Raw genomic sequence first — 18,986 nt, 5'->3', positions numbered from 1 at the left:
GTGTGTGTGTGTGTGTGCACACATCTTTTCAGAGCCCTGCCTGGAGGAAGCCTGGTCTTTTTGGTCACGACTTCAGCGACGACACTACAAAGAGCCGTCCACATAAAACTGTCCTGCTCATTAAGACACTTCCTCCCGTAAGCAGAGGTGACAATTTTACTGTGCAGCACTCGCGCAATCACAAACTGTTTTAATGAGTCCTATTTTATATTTGGGACCTAGAAGAACAAATATGAACATGTCGGCCCGGGCCGCCGTCGACTTGTTTCACATTTGAAGAAAAAACTACTTTTATTATCTTAATTTTATTTTTTTCTTGAATCCCATCTGGTATTACTAACATCTTTACGAATCATAAACAAAGATAAAGTCGCGACCGAGGACCTTGAAGACGGGAACTTTATTTCCAAATTTCTTGCACACACTTTAATCCTTTTAAATATCCTCGCTCGTCGTGTCCTGGACGAGCGAGGATATTTAAGATGGAATAAAAGTAAAAAACTAAAAACATAACCGAGCTGCGCATTAACAATTTTAAATGAACAAAACAAAACAAAAAAAAACAACAACTTCCTATACATTATATTATTATAAATGAAGCGAGCCATGCAAACTACTCAGAATGCATAATGAATTTTATACATCATATGTCAAATGAATTAGCATGTCTAACTCAGCGAGAGGGACAGGGGAGCCTCTGCTAATTGGCAGCGAAGCTTCATGCATAATTATGGGCCAAGCGTCTTTGCTGTCGCACTGTGGCAGTAGCCGAATAACGAGGAGAAAAGAGAGGGAGAGACGGCGAGGGGGAGAGGGAGAGAGAGCAAGAGAGACAGAGAGGGAGGGAGAAAGAAAAACAAAGGCCATGGAAGATGGCCAGGAAGGGTGGGTGGTGTGGGGAAGAGGGACACTGTTCTTCACAGCAGCTCATCAGGGCAGCGACAAACCCGCGACTGTCCATCAACAGCCACACACACACACACACACACACACACACACACACACACACACACACACACACACACACACACACACACACACAGGCGAGAGCAGCTTTACAATAACAGAAAAAGCCTTTGTCCTCGTCGTGCGGTTTGTTATTTGTTCGACTTCTTCATGAATTCATTAAAAATATCGTTCTTGTACTTTTCCCTCCTCAGCTCTATCCTCAGTCCACTCCACTGAGATCGTCACTGCAGTGGCTTCTTCTCCGTCATGGCAAAGTTAATTACATCTGTAAAAACACTGTGTCAACATGCAATTACATGGGAATTAAATGATAATAGTCTTTGCCGGAGCGCAATTATGCAAAGAAAATGCCTTTTTTTTTTCTTTTCGTGGGTTTGCTGTCCTCATTTATGTGCGCTGTGATAGGAGAAATCCACCTATGAAAATATCAAAAAGTGCTAAACTTTTGGATAATTATAGGCACATCAGTAACATATTTGTGTGGGCAGATGAGACTATAAAATGTGTTATTCTGGCATAGAGCAGCTCAGTGTGAAGTGTGAGAATGAATGAAAATGCTGCCTCAAAAAATCTGTGTTCACTTCAAAGATCGGCTAATTTTTTTTTCCTCTCCATCAAACTTGATAGATAAAAAATAAAAACAGTTCTGCAGCGATCCATAGAATTTATGATTTTTATTTAAAGAGGGCAGAGCAAGTCCGGGTTATCTGAACGAGTAAATAAAGACGGCAACTCACACATATTCTCTTTATTTTGATGTATTTGTGAAGAGCAGTTTTTAATAACCTCGCTGCTTATTTATGGAAATTGTGTTCGATGTTCCTTTAATAAAAATTAAAAAACCTGTAAAGATGCTTTAAAGGTTCAGGATTCATCTTAGTGAAATACAAATGTAGAAAACATTTTGGGAGGAATAAGACTACAGACACTTCACAGAGCGTGTGTTACCTGAGCAGACATATGCAGACCCGGCAGCCTTGGGTGAGTCGGCAGAAACCAAACCTCTGCTTGCTGTCGATGTCCGTCAGCACAAAGGTGAAATTCTGCCCCACCTGACTCTGGGAGACCCTGGGCGACAAAACGAGGGACACGTGCTGTGCACGCTCACAAAAACCTCACAAGTGTTTAAAACGAAAACACACACATTTAAGAAGCAGCACAACAAAACACAATTAGATGTAACTGGCCCAGAAAGAAGGCCTCATTCAAAAAGGAAAACTCCCCACGAGCTAAATCTCCAGTCAAGCTCCAAATCTGATGTCACATATTTCGAGTATGACTGGTACAAAAGAAAAAAACAGTGAAAAGCTTTTCCAACCCCGAGGTAAATTCCAGTAAAGCTCAGTACACGCCTTCAACACTAGATGGCAGCAGCTCAGCTTCAGTAAAAATACCAAGGAGCCCTCCCTCCCTCTCTCTCCTTTCTGTCTTTAAAAATGGGAGTTTTTACCGTGTCACTTACTAAAAATAAGAGCTGTGCTGCTCTCAGGCTGCTGATCTGATTGGACCTACAGTCCGTACAGAAACACGCTCCCTTATATTCTCAACTTTGGCCACATTTGCACTCACAGGAAATCTCACTAACCACAACTGCATCGTGTGGGCCTGTCGCTGATGACCTCATCAGCAGCATCACTAATAAAACCTGTGGCTTCATCATTAATATGACGATTGCAGCATTCATTTCTTGGTTTGTTTTTCTTGCTTTTTAGTTTTTAAGCCGGTGAGCTGGCGTGGACGTCATCAAGTAGTAGCTTATAGCTCCTCGTGGTATGTGCAGAGGACGTGTGCTTCAGGTGAAAGTGAGCTGCGCTGCTCAAATAAAACGAGGAATCGTACCTTTCCACGTCAAAGGGAAAGCAGAACTTTGGTATCGTCTGAAGGACCTCCTGCAAAAACAGAACAGAGTAGAAGGCACATCTTTAGACGCGCACACACACAGTCGTCACTGATGAAACCCATTAAAATTGTGTTTCCATATGAAAGTCTCCGGGGCTTCCGCTAAACGAGTGCTATCAACTGGCTGAACAAAATGGGGATTAATGTTGAATGTTACTGATAGCAATCTGACAAAATCTCCACATCCCAAACACTGCAGCCTGAATGCACTTAATCCAAACGAATGGGCAATATAAAGCACTTCATTTGGCAGAACAGAGAGGAGTTCCCCCTTTTTCCCTCTCGCTGTCTTTTAGAGGGACGGCGAGGGATCCTCCATCCACAGCTTGAATAATTAGCAGTTAATAAGTTCATCGATTATCAGGTGCCAACGGGAGATAAAAGGACGAGAAAGGAAAGAAAGAAGAGAGGAGAAAGAGAGGGTGGTGGTGGTGGAGGGGGAGTGGGGGGGGACACGAAGGCTATGGTAGCAGATTGTAGTGACAATAGGCTAAGCAGCTCTGTGGGGTTAAGAAGTAGGAAGGGGGTTACAAGCCTTCAGGGCTTTACCTCCAAACACCTCCCTTGTGACTTAGGGGAGTGTGGAGGGGGTGGGTGGGGCGGGGGCACCTTTCCACCAGCGGCATATGGATTTAGACAGAGAGCAGGAACAGAGCGGCGCACCATATGGGTGAGCCACTCCAGACCGGCCACAGAGCCGCCGAGCGTCCCCGCTCTGCCTGCTAACCTGGCGCCAGGTCGCTCTCTCGGCTTCGGCCAGATTCTGCCAGGCTCTGAGGCTGATCCCGGGGACTGGGTGGCCCTCTGCTATGCTCTGGCCTCTCTTGCCGTCTCCCCCTCGCTCCCTTTCTTTTGCTTGCCAGGACAGGTTGGGTATCTGTGCTTCTGCAGGGAGCAGTCGCTGACCCCCCCCCCCATCAAAACTTAAACTTGCCACCTGGCACAGCACAAACACTCCTACAGCTACAATGAGCTGAACGGGCGTGCGTTTTGAGAGGACGACGTATGTGAGCGGCTGCTTCCAGGGTGGTTAAGACTCCACATTTGTGTATTTGTGTGTGTGTGTGTGTGTGTGTGTGTGTGTGTGTGTGTGTGTGTGTGTGTGTGTGTGTTTAACTGTGCTATATGTTTGTATTTGCCCACATATGGAGGATGAGGGGAGGGGCTGAGGGCGAGGCACGGTGGGTGGGAAGTGGTTGTTTTTACTCATCAGGATCTGTGATAAAATCGAGAACTCAGCAAAGACGAAGGGCTCAGTGGCAGTGAGGTCTGTGTGTGTGTGTGTGTGTGTGTGTGTGTGTGTGTGTGTGTGTGTGTGTGTGTGTGTGTGTGTGTGTGCGTGCGTGCGCGCACGTGTACATACGTGTGTACGCACACGTGCGTTACCGTCTCTGGGTGTGCGCGGCTGTAAAACTGTCACACACATCAGAGCTGCCATCGCTGTATGTGCTTGCTGCTATTATTAACCACTAGCGTACGCACACCAATATGTTGCAGAGAGCCCTCCCAGGCGCACCGCATATGGCACACACAGCCAAACAGACACACACACGCGGGCAAAGACACACACGTTCTCCTGCAAATAAAAACATTCCACTTGCCAGATTTCTGAGCCGTCGCAGCCCCGCCCACACCAGGTATCTGTGTTTGAGTGGCAGCTGAGGGGTTGCTGCGACTCTGATCTCACGCAGGACCACGAGGAAGTGATGCGTCTGTGCGTGTGTGATATGACATAAAAGCAGCAGGCATGTTCTCGCTCCCTCTATCTTTATATATATATCCATCTCTCTCTCATATATATATTCATTAAGTCTCAGACAGCATGGAGACACTGCTGCTGTCTTTAGCATTTACACCGAGTGGACAGCCGAGGATTGTGCGGCACATCCTGAAATATGGTTTCTGATGTCAGAGAAGAAGTCGTCTCTCCTTTTTCAATCATACATGTATTTTAACATTCATCTGTTGTTTTCCAATAATTGATTTGCTCTTTATTCCAACCACAGTTTGTCATGAGGTGGCAGCAGTTTGCACACAGTCCAAATCCGAAAGATTTTCTGGTTAGAAGAAAAAGATTTGGGAATGTTTGTTGTGCTCATTAAAATAAGAGCGTAGCTGCTCGCTTTAGCCGACAGTCAGTGAATTGGTGCACGTCCATTCAGGCTTCAGTTCGATACGCCGGTGTAACTCTGACTCGTTAGCACCGATGGTCACTTCTGTCAATGACACCATCACGTCCCTCGTGCAGAAAGTATTAAATATAGAAACATTTTTTGATAAGTGTCCCTTTAAACTGTCATTTAGGTAACTGTGGTAACCATAGCCACAGATTTCTGCCTCCATCTGCAAACAAAGTAAATGGATGTTTTCTTCATGAAAACTGTCATGTTAAATATTAGGGGCGGGACTTTCGAACATCTTTTGCTTTTAAGGCTCATTTTGTGTGAAATTTTTTATTTATGTTTGTTTTGTTGAAATCGTTTGAAACAGACGAGGAATCGGTGTCCCCACTGTAGAGGATATTCTGCAGATTTCACTATCAGAAGTCTTCACTTGGACAGTCTAGCTGGCTGGGAACCAAAAGAAATAAGAGGAGGAAAATGCACCGTGTGCGTGCGAGTGTGTGTGTTTGAATCGACCCTTTATGCCGAGCCCAACAGTGTTGCTGTTCCAATATTTCTTTCTGTTTTAACCAAAGAAATCGACTGCTTGTATGTGATTTTCAGCTCGCAATCTTCCTTTGCCTCATCTGTCAGTCTGTATTTCTTCTTCCTACATCATACCTGCATTACAGGGAACTAAGGCATCTGCAGCTCTCTCACCATGACTGGGCCCTATACCACAGGGATATCTAAACACCAACGGCACAAAGGGGATGTTCTGCCACAGTTTCTTAGTACACTAAGCACACACGTGCGCAACCGCACACACATGTAGACACCCCCACTTGCCATTTTCCCAAGACAAAAGAAAAAGAGGCAGCTAATATATTTGCAGCTTTGCGAGAGGGGGAGGCGGGTGTGAGGGAAGAATCTGCTGCTAGGCTGGGCTTGGCAGACACTGCTGTGTGTGTCTGTGTGCGCTGTTTATCGTGAGTGGAGACAGGGGTATCACTCAGTGAGACAGAATGCTCTGGGTTCCCCCAGCGGACGAGCGCGCTATCACTGCACCACAACACTACAACAGCGCGCAGCAGCACTGTGCAGCTTTGCACTGCAGCCCCACAGAACAGCGCGGTACAGGAGGGAAGAGCAACAAACTTTGAGAGCAGGGCGACACTCTTACATTTCTACTTTAAAAAAAACAGACCTAAACTTCTCTTTTATTCCAGCTCTACCCTAATTTCTTTAGAAGTAATTGTAGCTATATATGGCTGAGCAAAACACTGGGGGCTGAGAGGTTTGATGTGGAACAGATCACAATGTGTGGGCCTGGCTGTCACACACACACACACACACACACACCTGTGCACCTTCTTCTTCTGGGCGGTTGCTAAAAAGGGGGGCGGGGTTTTCAGGATCACAGCGAGGAAAGAAAAATGCAGACTACATGCTAAAGTCAGCGTCGGCCACGTGTTTCGTTTCGAGCGTGAACTTCATGAGTAACATTCACTTTCCCATATTCTTGCACACAGACGGAGGCAGACAAGCACAAGTGTTGTAGAGAAATGTGGATGAAGGCAGAGAAGGAATGAAAGTGGAGGAGAAAAGGAAGGAGTCAGAGGGAGAGAGTGACAAAGTGAATGTCAGAAGGAAGGAAGAGGTGGAGGAGGATGGATGCAACAGCACAGGGAGGCGAGGAAAGAAAGGAGGGAATGAGAAGCAGCTTGCAGTTCATGGCCCTCTCCCTATGCAGCGAAGACTCCTCCCTGGGGGTAGGATGGGGGGGGCTCAGGACTTTAAGCCCCTGCCCTGCTTTATATTCCCCTGGCTACTGCAGCCAGATCAATGCTGCTAGCTACCCGTCTCAGTCAGCCTGGCTCAGCAGGCCCTAGAGCCTTCTAGACAGAGAGCAGCTTTAGGAGGAATGGAGACTGGTGGCAGGCAAATTTGTAAATGTAACACAGATATACTTATATTAGAATCAGACCCTAAAGCATTAAATCGCAGGGCTTTCTTTGTGTGTGTGCGTGTTAGCCCATTACTGCAATTCAGACACACTTTACATTACTGTCAGCTGTTTTCAAAGCATGCTGGACCGTTTTAGTCTTTCACTGTATAAATTCACCACGTGGTGTCCGCTTCTACTTTTTTATTTTCTTGGTCAAAGTTAAGTTATCGTTTCCTGGTAATGCAATTAGAAGTGCAGACTGATTTGAAAAGTCTGCGCTGTATTACTAAAGAAAAACAAAATAACTCAAAAATAATGCGGACAAGATGTTCGCTGTGAGCGATTACCTCACCAGAGTCAGGCCTTTACAGTAAGAGTTTAACCACATGGACATCGATTAAAGCTGGGAAGACGTGCTCGAAAACGCTTCACATCTGTGCGTCGCTATGACGACACAGCTACAGAAGTGCGAAACACGCTCGGTGCGTCGGTCAGCTAATGTGTACGAGTCAACAAACCAGTCGTGAGTTACTCCAACAGGCTAACAACGTCGGCGCTGAGTATGTAAACGCACACTATTAGCATCCTAAAAGGTACGGAGCCACAAAATACTGAAACTGCAATCAAGTAAATCTGAACTACTATCATGAAGCTACATGTTTACTTCTAAAAACCTGTAAAACGGAAATATGCTAATGAATTATTTGTCAGGAAAACTCATTTTAGGCAAATTAAAGCAAAAAAAGGCAGAATCTGAATCTTTAGGAGCCTTCATACACAGTGTGACACCAACGTCTCAAAAAGCAAAATCCACAATCTCTTAACTGTAATAGATTCTTAAAATGACCCAAGTGGGTCGTCTTCCTCAACGAGATGCATGAACGGGCCTGCTTTAGGTCACTTCCTGTGAATCTTTCATAAGTGCAAGAAAACAGTTTTTTGCAAGGTTATCTCGTGTGTCAAACACGCGCTATAAGACCACAGCGCTTTGCAGCAGGTAGGGACTCGGGTCATCCAGCCGGCCCTCAGCAGTCTAATGAAATAGTCAGCAGGGCTGCTAACACATCAGTGCTGGAAAGCACAGTATCTAAACTCACCCTTCCTTCACCTCTTCCTCTCGCACTCTCTTGCGCCCTCTCCATCACCTCCTCTTTTCCTTCCATCCCCCCCAGCCTCCGTCCTCTTTCACCTCCCTTCTAAACCCCCCTGTCGTCATCTTCGATTGCCCCCTTCCTGCATACCCCACCTCTTCCTCGCCCTCACCGAAACCCCTCGTCCCCTCTTTCGCCCCCCTTTTCCCAATTAGTCTGTCTGTGTGCAGCTACCCAGCCGATCTCTGCCCATCCTGCCGGTGCTGGTTCGCTCACCCGGCCCCTCTGGCGAACATGACAAAGAGAGATCCTCAGTATTCAAACAGACACGCTGCTTTCAAATGCCGAATGGCAGGGTCGACCTGGGTGCAGCTTTAAGCAAAATATTCAAATTCTCAGCCTTTCTTTTTAAAGAATTTGCATGGATATGCATTCATTTGCAACGTGTAAAGGCACAAGGACAGCTGAGCCTTGGTTTGAGAGAGAGAGGAAAAAATAAATAATGCAGAATAAAAATGTGTGATTGTATGAAGCCTTGATAGGGGACAGCAGTGGATTTGAAACTGTTGCAGCCGCCAAGCGACTGGCGACCCGACGACTGCCGTCAGAGAGCAGGTCTGTGATCTAACTGTAAACAGCAAACTTCCTGAACAATTTCCTGTTTGTTCAATGAACTCCAAACTGCACCAGATACTGAAGCTTACAGGAGACTTTACTGAGACAGAAGCACAGAGAGGAGGAGACACGTAAACCCAGCCTTCGTTTGTCCAAACCAAACTAGACCGAATCAAAATTCTTGATTTTTGTGGCCTCCCGCACAAACACCTTGTATGCACTGTTCAATCAATTTTCTAAACCAATAGATTGAGAAAAGGAACGAAAGATTAATCTACTGTCAAATTATAGACTACATCATATTAATGCAGTCCTTTACAAGTATCAAGCAATCAATACAAGTAACTTTTTCCAATAATGGCTACCGAGCCACTCCATCTTCCTGAATGATTCAATTGTTTTCTAGGCAGAAGATAAAAACTGTGGTGGTCGCTGTAAAGTGTCGTCTCAGGCAGCTCGTGTCCAAGAACTCAGCGCCGAAAGGAAAAATGGAAAAGTGTTAATCAAGTTACAGAAAGAGGACGCCCTTTGACCTTTAAGTTCGGCGTCCATGAACGAGTCTATGCTGGGGCTCAATGTCACAAATGCATTTCCTTATCTGAGGGAGTTTCATGTCACGATTCCAAGATGTCTCCGCTTACATTTTCCAGGCAGCTCATCAGATTGGAGATGCCCGATGCAAACACATGTAGAGGGGAATTTTTCAGCAGATGTAGAGCACGGACAAGACAAAGAAGAGGACTGAAATGACAGGGAGACGGGGGAGATGCCAGATTTAGCGATGGAATAAAAAAACTAAAAAATGAGAGAGAAGAGCGAGGAGACGAGCAGAAGAACAATGGGCAGAGGCAGAGCTTCCTCTGGCCGCTGCAGACCTCAGACCCTGCAGAGATTCCTTTCATTAGGCTTTAATAGTATGCTGCCGGCTTGCCATTCTGACCTGCACTCTGTGCCGGTAATAAGAACGGCCTTCAGAGCCGGACCAAAGCAACAGAGCTGCTTGAGAATAGTGGGGGAAGTGGGATGGGGAGGCGGTGGGGAGAGAGGTGGAGGGGCACATGAGCCTATAAAGTGCACTTTCAAATTGACACGGGGGCGTTACATTTTCACATTCTTGCTCGCTCTGCCCCGGCTGATTGGAGAGGGAGATGGAGGGAAGAAGGAGTTTTGCCCTTCTGGATTTTTTTTCTAATTCCCTCTACGAGTTCCTGTTCCCAGTGACCCCCTCTGGTGCGGCGCGTCTCGACTGAAGGAGGTTATTTTTGATTAACAACATCCCCATGTTGTCAGAGCCACAGCTCAGATGGTGCTAAAGCTGGCAGACTGATCCTGCGGCCTTTTAAAGCACCTACCAACACCTGACAGTCGCATTTGCCTATTCCTACTATATGTGAATTTGCCACCTCTACAGCCGGAGACACGCTTTGGGGTTGTGTCAGGAAGGGCGTCCGGCACAAAACTCGTCCAAATCAAACAGTGAAGCTACCTGCTGTGGAGACCCTCTGCAGTAAACGAGCAGCCCAAAGTACCATAGCAAGAATTAAAAAAAGGCCGAGCACCCCTCGACTACAAACGTGACGTCACTTTGCATCCACGAGCAGAATGTCCTCGGTAAGATCCAACAAGGGGAGGAAACCGTTTCTCTGATTGCTTTTCTACACTTTTAGGACACAACACACACGCAGGATGAATTCAGTTATAAGTCAGTAATAATAAAATACACCCCCTTAACCGCCGTCTGTCCAACCCCCAAACTTGCTCCATGGCCAACAGCTGTAAATGAGTCACCTCCAATTTTAAAGCACTCTACTGGGGTCAGTACATGGCACCTACTGTATTACACCAATTTATTTTCAGTTTATTCCTCAATGGGTGCATTTATGTTACGAGGGGGGGGGGGGGGGCTATTGCTTGGAGAGCGGCGTCAACAATAACACTGCACATTATTCCAGTGCTAATACCCTGTCCTGCTGATGTCCTGTCTACATATCACAGATGGGCTCAGACAGGGGAGAGCAGCAGTATTATGCCTCTGCTGAGATCTTCCACTGAATATATAACCACGTGATGGGGAGTGAGACATCTCCCCCTAACACACACACACACACACACACACACACACACACACACACACACACACACACACAGTTTTGGGCCAAGAGAGCTGCATATGCCCCAAACATACAAGCATGGGTTTCATTAATGAAGTGCCAGGAGGAGAGGGAGAGGGATATAGAGAGACAGCACATGTGTGTGTGTGCGTGTGTGTGTGCGTGCACTGAGCAGCCGGGGGGGGATTTCCTTCTTTAAGCTTTCAACTCCCACCGGGCTTAGCTCGACTGTATGAACCCTGATGTGGGCCTGCCTCTAACACATGGCGTCACACACTCTCGACACACACGCGCACACACACACACACACACACACACACACACACACACGGACTAACACACAAACAGAATGTATACACTGAAGCTCAGCAGGGGAGCAGTAGTGCAACACCGGCTCCTAAACATTTGGCGGTGGACGTCTCATTGACAGATGTACAAGGAATCTAGCAGAGAGGGTCGGGGCATCGCTGCGTCCTCCTCTTCCTCCTTCTCCTCTCCATCCTTCTCTCCCTTTACACCCTATTCATTTGTCATTTTTGCCATTTCTGTCTCTGACTGGTGGCTGCTGGTTGTGCCTTGTATGGGGTAGTTAAGGGAAGAAAAAAAAAAGCATGCCCAATTAAGCCACATTGCTGTGCGTGTGATAGCTCTCCTGGCAACAGCGGTATGCAGTTCGGGTGAGCCCGTCGTCTACAACCATTAAAAAGAGGCTTTCCTGGTTGACAGGAGCAACCTGTTTGCAAGTGTAAAGCATTCGTTTCCTCATCTGTGAGTTCGGCCATAACACACAAAGAGTTAGCAGATGAGCAGATGAGAATCTGAGGGTCTCTTTGAAGCCAGTTTGCATACGTTCAAGCTGGGAACTCATCGGCTGCAGTCGGCAGACTCTGGAGATTACGGCCGGTATTTGGGGACTTCTGGGTAGCCAGGCCAAGACTTCCTGTTTCAAGAGGAGGTCACAGGTTTACGACCGCAGATAAATTTATCATCAGACGATAGCAAGCACCAGACATCCATGGATGTTCATTTCTGAGCTAAAAGAGAAAAAATGACTCGTTTCTGCCTAAATTTAGTCGGGAGGTGAAAGGATGCTGTTGAAAAGTGGAGGGCTTCAAGTTTAATGGCAGCACAACCAATTACTGTCTGAAAATTATCACTGTGATTATTATAGCTGAGTATATGTACATGAGCTGGTTCGCATGGGTCTCGTTCTTTTGACTGTCCAGAGTCTGTCTGGCTGCGACTCTGCTGGGACTCTGAGGAGCATCCTTTCAGTGTTCAAACACATTTAATGGCATCTTTTTCTAGAAGTCCTAAAAGAAAAGCCGTAAACTTTTTATCCAACGTTGTGTTGACAGCAGGCAAAAATCGGCTTTTTGGCGTCTCTTCAAAAACAACCAAAGCTCGTCCAGACACGGCAGCTCAACACAAAATGCGACGACGGAGATTCATGTGCAGAACCTGTTTGGAGATAGCAGCACGTTACCCTGAACAAAGACCTCCGATGACCCGTGCAGCAGGAGGTGGAAGGATGTTTTTGCTAAAACTCTCCCAGTTCCCCGTTTCTAAATTTCTGTTCCCTCGCCGTGGCCACGTGTGCAACAGCTGCCTCCAGCACAGCTTCCCGGCTTGCACGTATAAAATGGAGGAATATAATAAACCTACTAGTTTGTTCTTCCTAAAGTGAATTCAGATAATGTACAGATTAACTGCATACATCTGTGTATGTAGCTGAATCCACTACTCTTCACTTGCAGGTTGGGAAACAGCCAACAGTTCTTTCCTACCGATTTCTCTTCGCCAGTCATTCGCCGATATAGGAGAGATGTGAGCAACGGGGCGTGAAAACACTTCCCCTGCTCTCCTTTTCCCTCTCTACTACTCTTCTTCTCCCAGGAAGGCAGCCCAGAGGTCAGTGCAATCAAGACCCATGAGCAACAAAGGGCCCCTAGTTAGGCGTCCAGCTCAGTGCCTGAGCCAAAGGCCAGCTTAGTGGGGCGAGACTGTCCATTAGGCAAGACCCTGGAACACCCGAGGGATGTGAGGTGAAAAGGGTTAGAAGGAAGAATAAAAACAGTATCAACCCAGTCGCACACACACACATATTCTCAAAGACATACACAGATCATATGAGGCCTTGTTTGACACTGCTGTCAGGGTGCAGTGAAGGGGAAAGACAAGGCCCTGTGACACGCTGAGCAACACACACACACACACACACACACCTCTCCATACGTGTAAACCCAAAGAAGGTAATAATTCCCATGTTTTTACAGACTTTCACAACAGTGTCTCACAGGTTTGCGAGCTGACCATGTGATCTACAACAGTGCCTCCAACCTCCGTCGCCGTCTTCTCCTTTTACACTGATCTAATTCAAACTTTCCTGTTATTATATCCATCTGTTCTCCTACTGCTTTTCTATTTTGCTCCACTGGGCATCAACCGACAGCAACGCATCATCGTCTTGAAGCATGTCTGGGCCCTGCCTTCGCACACCCACAAGGACTCCTTCACCACCGCTCTCGCCCACTTTATCCTCTTCTCCTTGGGGTCAACCCTCAGTTCCCTCAGGGCTGAAGTCACCAATCATGTCCACCGGTTCCTACGCTTTACCTCCATCCCTCAGACCGCTGCTGTCTCACCAATCCAATCAACCTCCCTTTCCCTGCCTCCCCCACCCAGGGCCAAGTCCACAGAACTGTGGCCACCAATCACGGCGTGTCAGGCAGCCGGTCCTGATGGAGCACGGTGTCAGAGCAACGCTGAAAGCTGCCGAGGATGAAGCCTCGAGAGGCCGCTGCCTCTCTTCGCTCTTTTTCTTCCTCTGTCTGTCCCTCCCCTTCTTCCTGTCTGGCTGATGACTCGGCGAGCTTTCCAGCAGAGACAGATATACAGGACTGTGTGACGGGGAAACACGTCAAGTTTAGCCTGAAGTCATGACATCTCAGTGACAACGGTGGTCACAATTAAAGAACCACAAAGACAATAGCTCTATAAGGCTTTCCATGTCAGGGTGAAAATAACCCAGTCATCTTTACACTGGGATGAACAACAACATTACAGTTTACACTCTCATTAATATTAAATTAAATCATTGCAAATGCAGAAGCAGTGTGTAGTACTGTACACTTTCTGTATCGACTGTATCAGGCAGACATGTTTGTGAATAATCTTTAGCTGACTGAGGTTTGTGGGCATTTGCCCTCATTTCAGTTTGAGTGTCCTCGCAGCACTTTCATCTTTCTTCCCCGTCTCAGCCGTTCGGTCGTAGATCTGCTGCTGTGCTCGCCGTTATTTCCTGTTTTATGACCCAATTTTAGGCCATACTTTAACTGTCTTTAATACAAAGAGGTTCATGGTCAACTCAACGACTCCAACATGCCCAGATCACCTCCTCTCCTCACACCACCGTGCTCGACGATTGGTGCGAGGTGCTGGTCTGCCGTAAGGTTGGGAGATTGGACGAATATATCGACAATCGGCGATAGGCCGAGCCCTTCGCCCATCGTTTGTAAGTAAGTTTGCTATTAAGGTTGGTTGAAGCTAAGAGAAGCAGTCAACGGAAAAAATAACAGCGCTGTTTTAACATCTCCAGCTACAAGCAAAAGCAGCGACTCATTTACTGAAACTCATAACAGAAAGAAAGAACGGCAGCAGCCGGTGTTCAGAAAACCCCCAAAACATTTTATTTAAATTAAAAAAACAGAATGGAGAGGAGGGAAACAAGAAATACACGATTAAACAAAAAAGTGGTCTCTTCCAGCACACGTTAAAAAAAATCTCTGATGTAAAGTTCAGCCTTTTGTGTGATTTGGCACATTTTAAAAAAAAAAAAAAGAAAGAAAAAAAATCCAAAAAGTAGCTGCATTATAAATCTCATCTCTCTCGTCGACATTAATCCTGAAACAAAGAAGAAGAGAAGGTAAAATATTCCCTCCAAACAAAGCTTAGAAATTCTAAATGCGCAAATCAGCCCATCAGGTTACGTTGCTCCGCCCATTAAAAAGTCGCCTATCATCGGTTATTTATGGAAGCCTGCTTCCGCCACTAAAAAGTAAAAAACAAATCCATAACTCAAAATTCTGAGTTATTTTCTCGAAATTTCGAGTTATAGATACTTTTTTTTTGGCAGAAACGGGCTTCCATAGGTTATCGGACTGACGATTGTTGGTTGGAAAATTTTTATATATCGCCAAACCGTAATATGCCGTGTTTGGTTCATGCCAAACGTAGAGGCGTATCATAACCAAACGTCAACCTTGGACATCCATCCTTCGATCGGATGAAATTTTGCAAACCTGAGCTGTGAATCCACACAAAGACACAGCAGGTCTGTACCGAGGAAACAAAGCGCATTTTAACTTAAAACTGCATGGCAGCAAAAGAAACGCACACAGTGAAGAGGAAAAGTGGATTACTATAATTTCTCCACAGAATAAGTCCCAGAATGCATTTAATAAAAACGTGATTTCTACATAGCGATGTATCAAAGCACAGATATTTCCTTAAAATCGAATTTGAACCGCAGCCTTGGCATAAATGAAAAACAGCATGTTTTACAGTCAACTCGATGCAGTTTGTAGCAGGAAGATCAAAGCTTCCTTATTACAGTAAAATGTGTGGAATAGCCACGGAGAGTTAACATCAACCTTAATAGTTAAAAGAAGGCCTTGCAGTAAAAACTATTCATAATTCAATATTTCTTTTATTTCTCTCTTGATATTATGCTGAACCCAGAGTGGATGAAAAAAAAAGATACTGCGTGTGTATAATTTGCAATTTCATGCAACAGTGGCTCATGAGGGGAAATATGAGAGAAGGATTGTGGAAACATGAAGGCTGATGAACCAGAGGGGAGCGTAAGGAGAGGACGGACAGATCTGTGTGCAGAGATGGAGATGATGTGACAGTCACAACAAGACAGAAAAGAACATCATTACAAACACAAGATAAGACCACTCAGGAAATCGACTCAGCCGTGGATTTCCTGAGAGTAACAACAACTAGTTTCAGTTGCCACAATCATCTTCAGCAGGTATGAAACAGCCCGACACAAACCTTTAAGCATACGTGCAAATATCTATTATTAGTGAAAAAGGAAAACAATTCTCTTGATATCAAATGGTATGGATAACAGAAACACTCCCACTGGGGGGGATGCTGGGTCAATTTGGATTTCTGTTTCGAAGTTACTAAAAATAAATCTGATTTTTCCAACCAATCGCTGTCCAGGTAAGTGGACTGGTGGAGATGCATCGACTCTGCTCTGCTCTGGGATCCTTGTCTCATCGTTTTTCCAGACTTACATAAATTTAAGTCTTAAACTTCTCGTTCCCCGAGATGATTCATGCGTTTCATTTTATGCAAAGCTTAAAAGGCTCGACTACGTGACTATTTGTTAAACTGGTTAACTGATTAAACAGAGTGAAAGTAAAAACAAGGAAATAAAACTGCAGCGTTTGAGATGGAAAACTGAGTTTTACACTCGAAAGCAGAGCAATTTGCAGAAGGGAGTGTCCGAGTGACTAACTTCACATTTTGAAATATGGTGGAGCTGCAGACAGTTTCTGCAAGTTGGTCCTCTGTTGGTGGAACTTGCTGAGTGTTTATCATATTATCCTCTGTTCTTTACACAGAAGTGGGCCTTCTATACCACACTGTGGTGTGTGTGTGTGTGTGTGTGTGTGTGTGTGTGTGTTTTCCACTACTTTGGGATGAGATCTGAGAGGAAACGGACAGATTTCCATCTGTCTGCTTCATTTGCAAAAAAGAAGAAAAAAAAAGTCCTTCTTATGATTCAAATATATGCTTTAGCCACCTCTCTCTCCCCTCCCTCCCTTCCTCTCTCTCCCCTCCCTCCCTTCCTCTCTCTCCCCTCCCTCCCTTCCTCTCTCTCCCCTCCCTCCCTTCCTCTCTCTCCCCTCCCTCCCTTCCTCTCTCTCTTCCATCTCTGCTTCTCTCTGTCCAAATGGCATCTGTGGATGACCAGGGCACAAGTCTCAGGGGTTGATAGAGAAATCGTGTTGGGGGGAGAGAAGGAGCGAGCACCTCTCGCTTCACATTTCCCTAGCACCACCCCGGCATGCCAGCCTGCAGTCTGTTCTCCTTTGAGCTTTCTATTCTACCACTGAACAGGAGAAAAAAATCAATTCATATTTCCATAATCCACACTCCTGTCTGTCTGCATGTCTTTGCCTCTCCCCCTCCTTCCATCCCACTCTCTCTCCCTCTTCCTCTCTCTACCCCTTCTCCCCTGGGGTAGACTAACCCCTCCACCCTGATCCTACGGCCTACAAATGTCATTACGCTGAGCAACAATAACGGCCTAAACAAAAGGAGGCCTCGCTCTGAGCTGCGAGCCCCTCTGCAGAGATCGCTGGCTGCTGCCGCCATATGCCGGCCAGCTCGGGCCACAGAAAGAGAGCGAGACTGTGGCTACAGAGGACTCCAGCCCTCAGAGCCACAAAGGAGGAAAGGAGCCTTAATCCTGGTAATGAGGCCCGTGAATACAGCCTTTATGTATACGGGGGAAAGGGCCAATCCCTCTGTACACAGCAGGCTAACTGGCCATCTTAAGGGCCATCTTATCCACACAAACGATCTGGTCGACAACAGAATGAAAGAAAAGCGAGGTTGCGGGGGGCTAAAAAGGACAGCCACGCTGGAGAGGATGCACGAGGCCCGCGTCAACACAAAAACCGTGTTGGCCCTATGTTTACGTCTTCATTTCAGTTCCCCCCCCTTCGCTTCCATTTCCTGTTCTTCCCTCTGCAAGTGTGTAATTTCTTGCTCGCTCTCCCATTCCCTCACTGCCTTTACCTCGTACTCTGATAGCACGCTCTGGTTCTTGTGGGGCAGGCAGACATCGCCTGAAGCATCTTTCTACAACTCAGTTTATTTCTCAAAGTGGATCAGAGAGGCAGGAGAGCTGTTTAAACTCACTAGCTATGCTGCTGTGTTGAAGTCTATCGTAACCTTCGCCACATATTGGAGTCTATCAGCTACACGTCTGTTTATTCCCTCCTCTCAGCTGACAGGCTGCCCAAAGTCATCCGTCCAGCCATCCGGCTCCAGGATCTGCTCTGTGGTTGCTTTTAGCACCGAACACAATGTACAGCCCGTCCTGTCTTCTCTCTCTCAGCCTCCGCTCGCCGATGATGGGCACACGCACGTTGTTAAAGGCTGCGTTACTGTTTTGATCAAGTTGGGTTTAATAGAGAAAACACGACACCCCGCTGGGCTGCTGTGTTTTTCTGAGGGTAAAGAGACTTTTAAATGAAACGATATTTAATCCAGAGTTCACAATTTCCCCGTGAGAAGCTGAGAAAAGCTGTGACTAGCATTAGGAAGGTTTTCAGGAGCCCCCCCACACAGAAGCTGGTCATAGACATTATTAACACAATTCATCATATGGAACTGATTACCCTCTCACTGCGGCTACAGAAGGAGAAAGGAGAGAGACTTTGGGAACGATGGGATCGTTATACGTCAAGAGACTAGAAACGGATACCTCTGTGATGCAGAGGGACAGCTGCGAATCTGTTTGAATGGAACATGCACCTGTGTAATATGTAATATGTGTAAGTAAAACAAGGCGTTGTGTATTCTGGAATATGTGAACATATGTGAATGTGTTGGTTTCCCTTGCCCTCTTTAGTTCTGTAAGTAAATTAAGATGAAAATCAATAAAGAGAAAGTATTTTTTTAAAAAGGAAGGTTTTCAGGTCACGTTCACTCCCTCATTGGTTCTTATTTGAACCAATGAGGGAGTGATGAGGCTCGGGGACCGAAGGCGTCCCATGAGAGAGCGCGGCACTGCATTTTAACCAAAAACAACGTGTATTTAATGTGAACCTGTGGTTAATGTCTGCCATATAGCACTGGTGCATCCTTAGAGCAAACCCAGGATTGAGCGGCTGGACGTTTGGGCAGACTCAGACTTCAAACGGTTAAAGTTTGCAGCCCGTTCGAACCTGTGATCACCTGACTGCTTAACTTCATCGCACAAATGGTTTCCCCACGTTCTCTGCTTTGGTGAGAAACTCCATTAAAGTGAATAAAAATAAATAAAGTCGGAGTATGATTTGGAATTTAAGTCGCACAAACTGGTAACAGACACCAACCCTCCGAGTGATTTGTATCAGAACGCTGAGCCAAAGAGCACAAAACAGATGTTTTATTTTTATTTCCGATTTCGAAGGAACAATAAATGGAAACAAAAGGCAAACAGGAGGACAACGAGACACAG

At 46.1% G+C, this 18,986-nt stretch overlaps 1 protein-coding gene across 2 annotated transcripts in view; it reads right to left on the bottom strand.

Annotated features, from left to right (window-relative positions):
• Positions 1-18,986, bottom strand: part of dennd1b (DENN/MADD domain containing 1B) — a 93,070-nt gene that overhangs the window by 53,403 nt on the left and 20,681 nt on the right. For both annotated transcript variants that reach the window (XM_085375480.1, XM_085375481.1), the window contains exons 4-5: positions 2,809-2,858; positions 1,918-2,037 (exon numbers count right to left, since the gene is read on the bottom strand). In XM_085375480.1, the coding sequence (XP_085231606.1) occupies positions 1,918-2,037; positions 2,809-2,858 (170 nt within the window). The remainder of the gene's footprint in view (positions 1-1,917; positions 2,038-2,808; positions 2,859-18,986) is intronic.

The sequence above is a fragment of the Diplotaxodon limnothrissa genome, linkage group LG17 (assembly GCF_057381915.1).
Source record: "Diplotaxodon limnothrissa isolate DT_005_m linkage group LG17, D_limnothrissa_male_GT1.1, whole genome shotgun sequence".
In the NCBI taxonomy this organism is placed as follows: domain Eukaryota; kingdom Metazoa; phylum Chordata; class Actinopteri; order Cichliformes; family Cichlidae; genus Diplotaxodon; species Diplotaxodon limnothrissa.
This window is presented reverse-complemented; position numbering and strand designations above follow the sequence as displayed.